General features: G+C 39.9%; 1 protein-coding gene across 4 annotated transcripts in view; it reads left to right on the forward strand.

Moving 5' to 3' along the window:
• Positions 1-4: 4 nt before the first annotated feature.
• abcc8 (ATP-binding cassette, sub-family C (CFTR/MRP), member 8) overlaps positions 5-13,708 on the forward strand; it is a 63,098-nt gene continuing 49,394 nt past the window's right edge. For 2 of the 4 annotated variants that reach the window (XM_007561391.2, XM_016676057.1), the window contains exons 1-4: positions 6-405; positions 4,792-4,954; positions 8,538-8,679; positions 11,078-11,199. In XM_007561391.2, the coding sequence (XP_007561453.1) occupies positions 385-405; positions 4,792-4,954; positions 8,538-8,679; positions 11,078-11,199 (448 nt within the window). In that variant the 5' untranslated portion in view covers positions 6-384. Of the gene's footprint in view, positions 406-4,791; positions 4,955-8,537; positions 8,680-11,077; positions 11,200-13,708 lie in introns of all 4 variants that reach the window. The other 2 variants (XM_016676056.1, XM_007561392.2) reach the window with 2 other exon arrangements.

Here is a 13,708-nt window from a genome sequence, read left to right on the forward strand (position 1 = left end):
CTTGTATAACCGCTTTTTGCGGTTTGTGGCGTCGCGTTTGTGAGCTTGGCTTTGTGACCTCCTGCTGCTACAGTTCATGACAGAGGTGGCCTTGCATGATCTGCCTCCTTCCCTCCTTCCTCTTGTTCTTCCTCCTCCTCCTCCTCCTCCTGCCTCGCCACCTCCCCCTCCACGAGCCCCGGGTTCAGCACCGTGGACAGCTCCCAGCATCCGCACGCAAACCGCCGCCCGCGGTCGGGCGCTCAGACGCAGGCAGGACAGCGAGGAGCTCGACGGCGCTCTGAACACATGAACGACAGCAGTTTGGGATATCTTGCTTCTTTGTCCTCTCACCGACGGACGTGACACCGTTCAAGACTGTTGCTGAAGTCAGGGGCTGCAACAATGATCTCACGATACAAACCGGTAAGTGCTGGTATCACCTGGGCACTCGTCAGAGAAACACTTCCTTTGTTTAAACAGAAGAGTTTTATCCGCTTTGTCCATCAAACAGCTGCGGCAATGGATTATTTAGTGCTCATGTCATTAATGCACGTGGGAAATATGCAAGAGGGACTCGGATCTTGTCATTTAACTAGGTCGCCCACATAAATTTAAACACTCCACTCCAGTTTAATGACGACACAAGTCGTTTCGGGTCGTATTTTATCCGGTGATGCAGAAATAGGATCATACATCACTGGGATTCTGGTCAGGAGGTAAATTATGGAAGAGTGTGCAGCCTTTAAAAAATATATATATATATATATATATATATATATATATATATATATATATATAGGCTGTCACAGAGACGGAGAGCATATTAAGACACCCCGCCTCCCTCTTCCACATGCCACCCAAAATAAAAATGATTAAAAAACATTATCCATTGTTTACCCCTCACTCAGTTTTCACGTATATCTTACGCCCAAGAACGCGCATTTAAATGTTATATTCTGCACAAACAGTAATAATGGTGAAGTTTGAAGAAAATACATAAGTAAAGCCTTGTTCAAATACTATTGTGATATTTCTGGATTGTAGGACCTCCTACTGCAAGCCCCGTGATACGAGGCTCTAATAGCGTTGCTCCTCCCCATCCCGAAGCTTATTTGAGCGGACGCTGCTTCCCTTGTCTTCCTCAGTGTTTATGTCTCCCCGGTGCTTTAACTCACCCAAGGTCATTGACTGATATAGTTCATTTTTATTATTTTAGGTAAAAATTATTCGTAAAAAATAAAATTTTGTCTGACTTTAATTGATCAGGCTATAAGCCGACCAACTCCTTCGAGTTACATGTAATTAATTTCGAGTTAGGTTGCTTTGCTTTTCTTACAACCAAATGGAAAGAAAATGAAGAAAACATCTGCACTTTTTCAACTTTTCTGCTTTATGAAAATATGAAGATATTATTACATTTGGATATTTGAGAAAAAAGTATATATATTAGACATAAAAAAGATTTAAAAAAAAGAACTATAAGACTCTCAATTAGTGACATCAGTCGATTATTTTCAAATCATTCTTCTTTATATTTTTTCCCAGAAGTGTAATCTTCCTATTAACATTATACTTTTCTGTCACAACTCTTTTTCAGTCGAGTTGTATTTGTTTTCCATTTGTTTTTCTTTAAGCTACCTGGTTGTGACCTATAGACAGTCGAGCATAAAAACCTGCCTGAACTCAAGGGATTCTCCAGCGTTGTGAGACCTTTTGATTTGATCTTCAGGGGCTCAATCATTACCTGCAGCCTCTCACAAAGACATTCTAAAGTGATGACTTGAATCTCTGAAACTTCTTTTTTTTTTTTCCCCCTCCACATTTCTAACTTTAGGAAAATGTGGCCCAATTAGCTGTCATCAGGTGAAAGCATTTGCCTGGAAATAGAGAAACGAAAGCCAAAGTCCAAAGAAAAACATGAAAAATATCTTTAGAAAACATAAACACACTTGGCTAATAAGGGGGTTTTATGAACACAGCACTCTGTGTTCATTGCTGCAAAAAATCTCCCTGCTTGTAATTGAAAAATTACAACTGGAATATAGGAAATTTAATCGAATTGTTGAGCTTTCTTGCTGAACCCTTTATAAGTCAGTGTTTTAAGTTTTTTTTTTCTTACTGGACTTGTGAGGTGTTTCATTTCTTCCAGGTGCTACTATCCTTTTAAAGGAAATGAGCTTTGTGCTCAGGATGTGAGAGCAGAGGGAAGTCAATGTGAGCTTCCTTTACTGTGAGTTAAAACAAAGCACCAAGTGAATTATTTCCCCTTCTACTGTGCTTTGTATTTTAGTGCCTTAAAATACAATGTCTGCTGGTCTATAGGGATTTTGTAGATCAACATGTAGAACGACCTAATTGTGAATTGGAAGAATAATGGATGCTCTTTTACAAATAAAAATCTGAAAAGCGTGTCATGCATTTGCTTTCAACCCTCTTCACTCTGACACAGCAGCCAAGAGGCCCATGTGAACTCTGGAGGAGCTGCAGAGATGCACAGCTCAGATGGAAGAAATTGCTGAAAGAACAAATATTAGAAGTTTTACTCTCCATAATTGTGTGTTGTTTTTTTTAAGAAAATATTTTAAAAATGCAGCCGTTGTTGACAGCAAACCGTGGGAGATCCTGTTTGAAGTTTGCTGAAAGCCATGGAGGGAACACAATGAACATGCAGGAGAAGGTGCTACGTCAGATGAGATCAAAATAGTTTTTCTGGAGAATGCTTCATGTGGCAGAGAACTGCACATCACTGTGAACACGTGTCACCCATGGTGAAACTTGGTGGTTGCAGCATCATACAAATAGGAAGCTTTTCTTCTTCAGGTGCAGGAAAGCTGGTTAAATTTGAGGTGAATACTGCAGGAGCTGAATCCAGTCCAGACTCCAACTAAGAATCCGTTGAAACAGATGCTCTCCGACCCGACCAACCGTGATCTATTTACGATTTGAATATGCAAAGGAGAACTTCTGAAATCTTGTATCCAATTCTGTTGAACATACTCCAAAAGAACTACAGCTGGATGAATCCCAATGCTCTCCTCACTTTTCAGATTTATATTTAACTTCCCTTTCATTTCACAATTATGCATTACGACATGACAAAATGGTAAAAAGTTCAGAGTATGATTACTTTTGAAACATTTTTCTTGTATTTTACTGAAGTCAGATGAAGTAATGTAATCAAGCAACGTCCTTGATATTGCTGCTTTTCTCCACCATCGTCCACTGAGAAGCTTATTCTGTTCATGCGGCGCTGAGCTGCTTGTAAGGATCTGGGTCCCTTTGCTGAACAGACTGTGTGACACAATTTCTACATTTTTTATCAAGCAGCTAAAACTTATTTAAAGAATAGTCTTAGGAAATAAGTTGAGATCACTGAATACTGACCCAGCATCTTTTCCTTTCCCAAGTAATTATAACGGGGCTTTGAGGTAAATGTTGGGAAAACTTCTTCAGGTGTATGACTCAGCATTGTGTTATGTAACAGCAGACTTAGTGAGTTTTTTTCAGATGGAAAATGCAATCATTCCCTCCTACACACATCTGGATTTTTCAGTAAGCACATGAAAACAGAGTGTGTAAATGCACAAGTGCCTTTACACAACAATTCTCTAGCTCCGCTCGACATTTTTAATATTTAGTAAAACCTCTGACTTACATTTTAAGTCCTTCTGGCTCTGATTTAACTGTTTCAAAGCGGCAGATCATGCTTGAGAAAATATTCTCAGCTTTGTTTTTTCACACTCGCGTGAATTGCTTATTACATGAGGCTTATCTGCCTGACATAATCATGTCAGGGTCAACATGGAAAACATTAAGCATGAATTGTTTTTACTGCAAAAAAGTCTTGTGAGGTATTTCTTGTCCACTGATGGATTATCAAAAATCCGCTCCCATGTGGTCTCTCTTTATCCCTCCACAAATCAGCTGCCGCTATGCTGGGAGTCTCTGCCGGCAAAGACTTTGAGGCACGATGTAACCCATTCCTGAAATTCATGAATATTTAAATTGCCCCGCACAGCCCATTATAGCCCAGGTATAGCGTTAAATAAAAGAATGAAGCGTAGGATAATGCATGCCCCTGAAAATGTGCCGCTCTGAGCCAGGTTATTAGCAGTTGCTCATGCCTCTCACGTACCTCTGACGTGACGTTTGCACTGTTCATCCAGCAGCTGAAACCCCCCCGTCTCTTTTCCTTCCCCCTCTCTGCCCTCCCCTGCCTTCATCCACAGCATTTAACGTTTCTTACTTACACTTCCAGCACGCCTGCACTCTCTGCCCTCCTTTCCTCTCGTCATCCAAGGTCGACTTTGAACTCTAAAGAGACAGGAATAGCTGGTGTGCTGCAGAATGCCTCCGCTGCTCTGCATGTGAGCCTGTTTGTGTGCGATGTGAGGGTGTCTGAATGCGTCCTACCGGGGCGTGCGGAGCTGTGCACAAAGCTTCAGACTTAGAGGATGTCAGCAGCCTGCAGTCGGACGGGATGCAGATGTTTCTCACCAACATGGGAAAAGCTGCTTAGACGGTCAGAGAGGAGAGGGAGGTGCTGCTGCTGCTGCTGCTGCTGCTGCACTGGACTCTGACTCTGTCTCCTGGTTTCCACTGGATCTGTTATTTTGGAGCTGAATCAGAACGAAAGGAGGTCACGCTGGGAATTTGCAGGATCTGAAGATGCGGTGTTGCCTCTGAACAAACAACATGCTCTGAAAGCGTCAGCCTTAAAATTCTCCCTGCCTCTCCTCTGTCTCTGGCCTTCCCCTCTTCCTTCTCCTCTTCCTCCACCTTTTCTTCCTCGGCATTTCCTCCTGACAGAGCCCCGGATCCACCATGTCCTTGGCTTTCTGTGGGAGTGAGAACAACTCATCGGCCTACAATGTGGACAGGGGTGTTCTCAACAACGGCTGCTTCCTGGATGCACTCAACGTGGTCCCACATGTTTTTCTCCTCTTCATCACTTTCCCCATCCTCTTCATTGGTGAGTCTTAGCAGGACGGTCAGATCTTCTCATTGCACTGACCGGCACAGATATCACACACTCAGCATCCTCACAGGATGTCAGCACAGTCAGATCGATAAACGTGCCCTTGCCGTTGTCTCTCTTCCAGTTTGTTTACCTTTCCGCGTTAACTCCGTTGATAGCTTGTTTCCTGCAACGAGTCTAAACATCTTAGCTAATCATGGTTTATTAATAAGCTCCTTTCAGTGTTTATTATTTCTCAAAGCGAAAGCAAATAAGAGAGGATGAAAACATATCGGTACAATAGAAGCAACTTCAATGTTAGATTCTTACAAATTTCTTAAAATCTGAAAAGTGTGGCATACCATGTACTCAGCCACCCTGAGTCAGTATTTTGCACTACAACCTACAGCTCTGGTTACAGCTGCAAGTATTTTGAGCCAATTCTCTGCCAGCTTTATACATCTAGACATTAAAATGTGTTGTCTCAGTCTGTTGTCCTGTTGGAAGCTAAACCTCCTCCTCAGTTTGTGGCCTCTAAAGGGTTTTCTTACAGTATTTATATCTTCCTGTCAGCACTGACTAGATTCTGTCTAGCACAGCATGATTCTTCCACCACTATGACTTGTTGTTAGGATTCTGTGTTCAGAGGTAAATACTGTGCTTAGACTTCCACCAAAAATAGTTGTTCTTTTTAATTTAATCTGGGAAGAGCATCTTCTCCTGCATATATGTGGCAAACCACAAAAAAGACTTCTACTTATTTTCTGTCGTCGCCTCTTTCCTCTTGTCTTTTCTCTATTGTTGCGCCAAACTCTTTGATGTTCTATTGATGGATTTAACACTGCATATTATTTTAGAACCTAATCCAGTTTAAGCACGTACACATCAGACTAAAAACCATTAAAACTAAGAAACAGAAACAGGAACACAGTTAATCTTGGAATAACTGCATTTTAAGTCCAAATGTCCTTGAAAGCCGTACTTTCTGTGTCCTTTATTAGAACTGTAGGTTAAAAGAATGTCAAGAATCAAGTAAATAAGTTCAGTCGTCTCTTACTGAAGCTTGACCTTCATGACTGATAATCCACACTCACTCACTCGAACGAAACACCTTCACAGAGCTGCATTCGACTCGCCGGTGTGATCCCCCTGATGGTATGTGCTGTAGTTCACAGAGGCAAAAATGATGCTGGCGTTAGGTTACACATCCACGGCTCACCTTCCTGGCTGCTGGCCTTTCTATTAGTGCCATCAGTGGAGCGTAACAAGGCTCTCTGCACACATCGCTGCTGTGATCACACATGCTCAGGCTTCTCCGCTGACAAGTCCGACTTTGGACGTTATTTTGTTTCAGAGCGGGATCAAAATGTCTAAATTGATTAATGTAGAAGGTTAGAAGATAAGTCAAACAATGGATACTTGATCTATCTTCTAATTCGAATTGTAGGGGTTACTTGAAATAAATGTGTTTCCTGGTTTAATCTTGGAATTTAGGATTAATTCATAAATTCACTCCAGTGTTAATGTTGGAATTATGTCAGAAGCTTAACATAAACTGGGTTTATCCTTTTAGAACCTGTTTTTATGAGTATTTGGGATTATCATCTTTGAGTTCTTATGATTAGTAGGAGTGTTTGCGTTTTTGACTCTCTAATTTTAAGTTATGTGTCATTTTCCATGTCTCCTGCTTGCATTTGGATCCTCTGTACTCACAATAAATGATAGATGTTTGATCATGATAGGAGTTGAACATATCCACTGCATGATGCTGCCATGGCTATGCTTAACAATGCATACAGACTTAGGCTTACAATTCACTCCTTAATAACCCCAATTGTATTTTTATTTTTTGTCACTTTGGCCAACTAGCTGGAGCTTTGGATATAAACCTATCAGACATTTGGCTGGTCCATATGGGCAGGAACAACTTTCTACACCATCTCATTATATCAACTCTTTACTTTGGAAAGCGATACTGGTTGAGTACAAACATCCAAATCATTTACTTTCCATTTAGGGTTTGAGTTTGGGTCAGATGCTTGAAACCTGAACAGAGTTTGGTTCTAAAATAGAATATCTAAAAAAAAACAAAAAGTCCTGTTTTTGAATTATTATTGTGCCAAGAACTTGTATATGGCTCAAAAACACATGAGGTTCAGATGAACTTAGTAGGCAGCATTTTGTTAAATATAAGTGAAGATGTTTGTGTATAGTTGCTCATGTTTGATCAGTTAAATTCTTTTTGTCTTTAAAAATTGTTGCAATCATATTTTTGTATAATTCCACTGTCGATAAAGAATTACATTAAAACCAAACATTTAAATAAAAGACCAAAACACCTTAACACCACTGATTAGCACGTATAGACGACATGCATGGCCTGGGCATAAAACCGCTTCCACTTGTCTTTCACCATCAAAATCTAAATAAATCCTTGAAAATCCTTAAAGGGTTAAAGCACAAATTGTCACTAAAAGAAAAAAAACCTCAAAGTGAATAATAAACCTGCAGGGGTTTCCTCCCTCGCTTCAGCCGCCCTGTGCTGATGTGCTTTCACCAACAGCCTCTCCACTAAAGACAAACCTCGTGGGGTGCGAAATCTTCTCAGCTCACCTGACAAAACCTTTCATTGTCAGAGATCTGTTTATGTGCAGCCTGATGTCTGATGCACTCCATTGTGCCTGAAGCTGTGCAATGTCTTTCTCAGCTGGTGCTCACCAATTCACGGAGTTGCATACAGGCTAGTGTTCAAATAAAGACTGGGAAGATGGACAGGTATTCACCAAGAGACCTTTAGCATCACAGAACCAATCAGAGAGGAGGACTATTTAAGCTCAGTCATCTCCAAACCCTCCATAGCTGCTGATAGACGAGCAACAACCAAGCAGCCAGCGGTTTCCTGACATCTACAAATTTTGTCTGATGTAAATTAGTTCAGGTTTCACATATGCAGCAAAAGCAGCAGAATGATTTATGCCCATTTTCCACAATATTTGACTTCGTTTTTCCTTGAACAGCGCTTGAGCAGAGTGAATGAATTTGCATGTGTGAAAAAGAGCTGAGGAGGAAAAGACATGCTGCAGATCAGTCTGTGCCAACACTTCAGAGTGAAATAAACTGGCAAAAGTGCCAAAAGCACTAGAGTCTCTTATGTAACTTTCTCTACAGCAGAGGTTGATATTTGTCACATGAACTGCTTTTTGATGACTCACCCTTGCTTGTTTTATGCTCTGAGTTAAAGCCAACATCTGTCCAAGTGACAATAACAAAGGAAATGGCTGAAGCTCCATTCTCAGGTTGGCAGCCATACAGCTGCTTTCATCGCCTGCCAGGGATCGCCCAGAGTATTTAAGAGGGCTGTGAGAGAAGCTCCTTAAACTCTGGCAGGCGGTCATTTTTGTCTTTTATTATCTAAATTATTTAGCCTTCTTTACAGATTATGGATCGTAACTAGGTAGCTACTAATCCCCACAGAGCATAAAGTCAAAAAGGTTATTTTCTTCCAATGCACAAGTTTATCTACTCATATTAACACAGATAATAAAAGCTGAGTTATCCTACACGATATTTTGATTAGAATGTGTCTTTCTGGCTTCAGGTTGGGGCAGCCAGAGTTCAAAGGTTCACATCCATCACAGCACCTGGCTCCACTTTCCTGGACACAACTTGCGCTGGCTCCTCACCTTCGTCCTGCTCTTCATCCTCGTCTGTGAGATCGCAGAAGGCATCGTCTCCGATGGGTATGTCAAACCCAAATACTGTAATTTTGTTGTTTCGCTATGATTTCAGCCACACAGGTTGCACTCTTGTGACAAAAAAAAAACAAAAACAAAAAAAAAAACAGGGCATCTTGTGAATAGCAGTGTGTTTTCCAATCTATGCAAACTGATGAATATTTAAAAATATTTAGCGATACCAAAAAAAAACAAAAAAAAAAACATTAAAAACTGAGAAAAATTCTTTAATATGTAAATTTCAAAATATAATTTATGGTGAGGAATAAATTAGTTTATGTTCATCATAAACAAAAACAGCGTTCCTGGAAAATAGCTGTGATTCCTAGAGGTGGATGTGCAATGGTTTGGAGATACTTTAGTACTAGAGTAAAGCAGAACTGAATCCTCAACATGACAGTGATTAAAAAACTAAAAACATGCCAGGTAATCCACCAAGGACTGGCTGGACATTAAAGAAATCCCCCAAATATCTCATAGCCGACGGTAATGAGAGGGAAAAACTGTTCTCAAATTTATATAAGAAGCTCTGGGAGGCACTGAAGCTATTTTAGTCAAGAGGGTCATCATTTTTCCTTAACTAAATATTTAATGTTATATATAATGTTATGTATAATTCTTTTCACATGACATTTTTTAGTGTTTTCGGTACAAATGATTGTTTTTCACTGCATTTGCTCATTTTAATGGATTATATGGGTGATATTTCATAGTAATCATTAATGCTGCACTTCTGAAATTGTAATAGTGTGGCAGCTGAGATCATTTACCAAGTGAGAAAGGTAGTTTTACATATTTAAATAAAAGTATCAGTCCCTGCATGAGAAAAAAAAAAAAGCTTACCCAGAGTTGATTAAATTCACCTCAGTGGTTTAATGTCTTGGCTTTTTCGTCTGTGGAGGAAAACTGATCTTTTCTGCTTTTTATTGTGTGCCCTGTAATTTAATTTAATCTGGGATTCTTCTTGATTACTGCGAGGCTGTAGTTCCTCAGAGTGATTTTATTATCTAATAAAACACTGTTATCCACCTGCGATGGGAGCCGAATCCAATTAGCTGCAATTGGCACTTCCCTGACCACCATTCATCATCTGCATCAATGTCCTTATCGGATTTGCCCAACAGTGTTCAGTCGGGATTAGCTACGATGTGGAGCGATCACTTTTGGCATCGTGGGTAGACCTGGATGGAAATCGAAGGAGGATCTTCTCTGGAGTCCAAAAAAAGCACACTGGGGAATGTGTAAATGCTGTTTGGAAGAAACATTTCTCTCTTGGCTTCTGGCGATATTAAGATGAAGTATATTTTGTAGCTCTGTTTTACTGCAGAACAGTTTGATGGTATGTCTGGCCTAATGAAAGATCCCTGTGGGGTTTATGCACCATGAATTTGTGGGACTGGATACGGTTCATTGTGAATTGATGGAAGATCTTATGTTAAAACAAGAGAACTCCTGGAGTGTTATAATCATTCAGCTGACTGAAAGCTGGATTTCAGAAAAAGCTTGGTCCCTATGTAACTTCTAATGTGTCACACAAGCCCATTAAAATAATTCTTTAAATTTAACTGCAAAATTTCTAAACATTTCAAGCATCTGTGTAACCATCCATAGTCCAGGCTCACTGTGAACGTCTGTATTTATACATTAAATTTGACTCAAAATGGCTGAAGTCTCTCAATATTTGAGTCTGGAAAGCGATGCAGTTTGACATTAACTCAAGAGGACATTCCAGTGGATGCTGGATGAGGTTGGAAGAGGTTATTGAGTTTTCTAACACCGAGCCAGTCGTCCACCTGCTTCCCCAGCAGCTGTAACCACAAGGGCGAGGTCAGCTGGAGCCAAGTGTTGGAGTTTGTGTCCCAATTCTCCCTGCTGCCAAATAAAAAGAAGTCGATGAGCTGCAGCGACTTTACTCAGGCTCTGCTGGAACCAAAACAACAGCGTGTGCATCAGTTCAAATTGTGAAATTACATCACACCGTGTCCTACATATGTAATAAATCTGCGATGTTAGAAGTCGATCCCATAATAAACGTTTTTCCTCTCTCTCTGTATGGATTCTTTCTGCACCATGTAGTTGTCAAAAGCAGTGAGTCAGTGTGCTTCTGTGCTTTTTGCACCTCAGTCTTTTCCACAGACTAGAGGACGGTGAGTTGTTGTTAGTTGGTTAGAAGAGCTCTCCATCTGCTCACCTCTTCAGTTCCCTCTTTAGGCTGAGCTTACTGTTGTTCTGAAGAGGGCCTGATGTCATGTCAGTCTTTATTTAAATGTTTTTGTTTACATGCGGCGAGTTTAATAACCTCTGCTGCAGCTGCTCATCATCATCACAGAAATACACAAGAGTATCCCTGTCAACAGTCTGAAGTATTTGCTAACTTGTTTCTTTTTCTGTTGAACTTTTTTAGGTTCACCGTGTCTCTCCATCTTCACATGTACATGCCTGCAGCTCTGGCCTTCATGGCTGGCATCACATCAATTGTCTACTATCACAACATCGAGACCTCCAACTTCCCGAAACTGCTTTTAGGTAAATTCTCCTTAAGTCCTCAGTGAGGTTTCTACTCCAAACATAATCTGATAAAGTGCTACAGAATTTGTGGTTTTTACAGGAGTTTTCTCTTTGTTTTTGCATAAAATGTTAGACATCTTGCTGCATAAAAATGTTGATCTAGTTTCATGAAAAACTTTAAAGGAAAAGACAAATCAAAGCTGCTTTCTTTCCTGATGAAAACACAATAGCAAAAAACTTATCTAATACCTAAATACAGTAGATAAACACCCTTTTTCATATGTTCCTAAATTTATAATTTAGAGAATAGAGTTCATATCAAGTAATTATTTTCAGGTTTTAAATTGTATCTACCTTTGCCAGAACTAAATTGCCTTACTGTGCCATGCAGCATTAGGTTATTGATCATAGATCATGCACAAGACAAGAAGGCAGATCATTATGCATTAAAGCCACAGAAACGGACTGATCAATGATTCATCTTGAAAAGTGGCAACACTATTTATCAAGAGTCCTGGGGCAGGCAAAGGGAAAGATTAAGGAGCAGTTAAATCTTCATTATTTCTATAGCAACCACCTGAGAGTTGTAATTAACTTTGTTAATAGCCCATTAACAATAGGAGAAAATAAATGTTCTGCTTATTCTCACAACAGGTAAGATTTGCTATTAACTTGTAATGGGAACCTAGTTTGTTAACAAACTCCCAAAACCATGACCAGCTGCCCTGGTTGTTACTTTCTGTGTCATGACATGTTCATGACTGCAATGAGTCTTGGCACCGTTTGAGTTTATAAAGTATTCAGTACTTTGCAGATGGTTGTACATTACCTCTAAGTTCTTGCCATCTTGTAAAGTGATCTCGATCAATAGCTTCCCAGACTTTCCGAAGGTTTTTCCAAGGTTATCAGTTTGAAAGATTTCACTCAATTTCAATTCAGCTTGTACCCATGGCAGCACATTGTGCAGATTGTGCAAGAGTTAAGCATGCAAGACAAAATGGGTAAAAAAAAAACAAAAAACAACAGCAACAAAAAACACATTTACAGTAGATGAACAGTATCTGAAAGTCACATGTTTGAAACTCCAGCACAGACTGTTTTCTATTTGGTCTTATTAATAACTATAACTTAAGAAATGAAGTAAATTTGTCCTTGTGGAGGTGCTAGGACCAAAGATCCAACTTTAAATCAGTTTTGACCTGAGTAATTCACAAACAGGGAGTCTCAGATTTTAGTAAACTCAGTTCAGTCCCCACCTGATGACGTTCTCATGTTTAGCGGTTTGCTTTAGAGTTGGGCTAAGGTCAGCATAGCTACTTCTTCTGCTTCAAGTCGTATTGCGTTGCTTTGAACATTTTGAAATGTATGGACTGGTCCAGGGACTACCGTGGATATATGAGATACAACATAGGATGTAGACAAAGTGTAGAGAGCAAATAACAGGGCATGTCCTGGAAGCTGCAGCAGCAGACACAACATCGCTTTCACTGTGAACATTATTGCTATCGGTGAAAAAGCTAAAATCAATAAAATAATGTGCACAGCCTATCTTGCTATGGTTCTACAGTTATTATTATTATTATTATTATTATTATTATTAGTGTGTTGTTGATCATGCTTATCTTACAATCATTATTTTTAATTCTGAGAAACAGCATGTGAACATAGAAGACAACAAAGGACCTTACCTATAGCTTTGCTAACAATAAACAGGAAAAAAGGTCATGATGGTTAAAAACATGGCTGCATGTTTTGCTGCAGTGACAGCAGCTTGATCAAGTCTGCCTTTACAGGTCAGTTTTCTCTGAATTATTCTCATAGGGATTCTTGTTTTTGTTGAATATGTTGAATATTCTTTGCTGTATGGGCCCTTGTGCAGCCATTTGCTCATGGATGGTTCATTAGTTTCAGATGAGATTTTTAGTGATTGAAGGTAATATCTATGAGAAGGTGCCTCAGGGAATTGTGCTCCAGTCTTTTTGTGAGAGGAATGAAACCTTTTCTTGCTTGCATATTAAATACTGTGATGTTTTGGTAAGGAAACACAGTGGTCTCAGTGATCTGCCTGCTAATGATCTCAGCTGAAAAATGAATAAACTACCACAGCTCATCGTGTCGGAGTTAACTTTGGTGTAGTTGTTCTTTACTTTTTTCACTCCATTAATTCGTCTGCATGCAGCCTTTGCTGCTTTACCTCCACGAAGTTACCAAGCCGCCTTTGCCTTTAGGTCTCCGTGTCACAGCCAGACAGATATTAATCTTTCAAATGGAGGCTGTGGCGCTGACCCTCACGCTGATGAAGTAATGCCATCAGAGTTCTTCATTACAAAACGTACAAGCAGTATTTGGATGGATGTTGTTCACTGATCTTTTTTCTTATGTTTCCCATCAATACAATATGTAGGAAACGCTTTTCTTTTCCTGCTATTTTTACTTTGAGCCTCCCAGAGTTTGGAGTAAACCATCTGGACTGACCTTCAAAGAAATCTCATAAAACAAAAGTGACACGCTGATCTGCTATTTTAAA

The sequence above is a fragment of the Poecilia formosa genome, unplaced genomic scaffold (genome assembly GCF_000485575.1).
Source record: "Poecilia formosa unplaced genomic scaffold, Poecilia_formosa-5.1.2 Scaffold126, whole genome shotgun sequence".
Lineage (NCBI taxonomy): Eukaryota > Metazoa > Chordata > Actinopteri > Cyprinodontiformes > Poeciliidae > Poecilia > Poecilia formosa.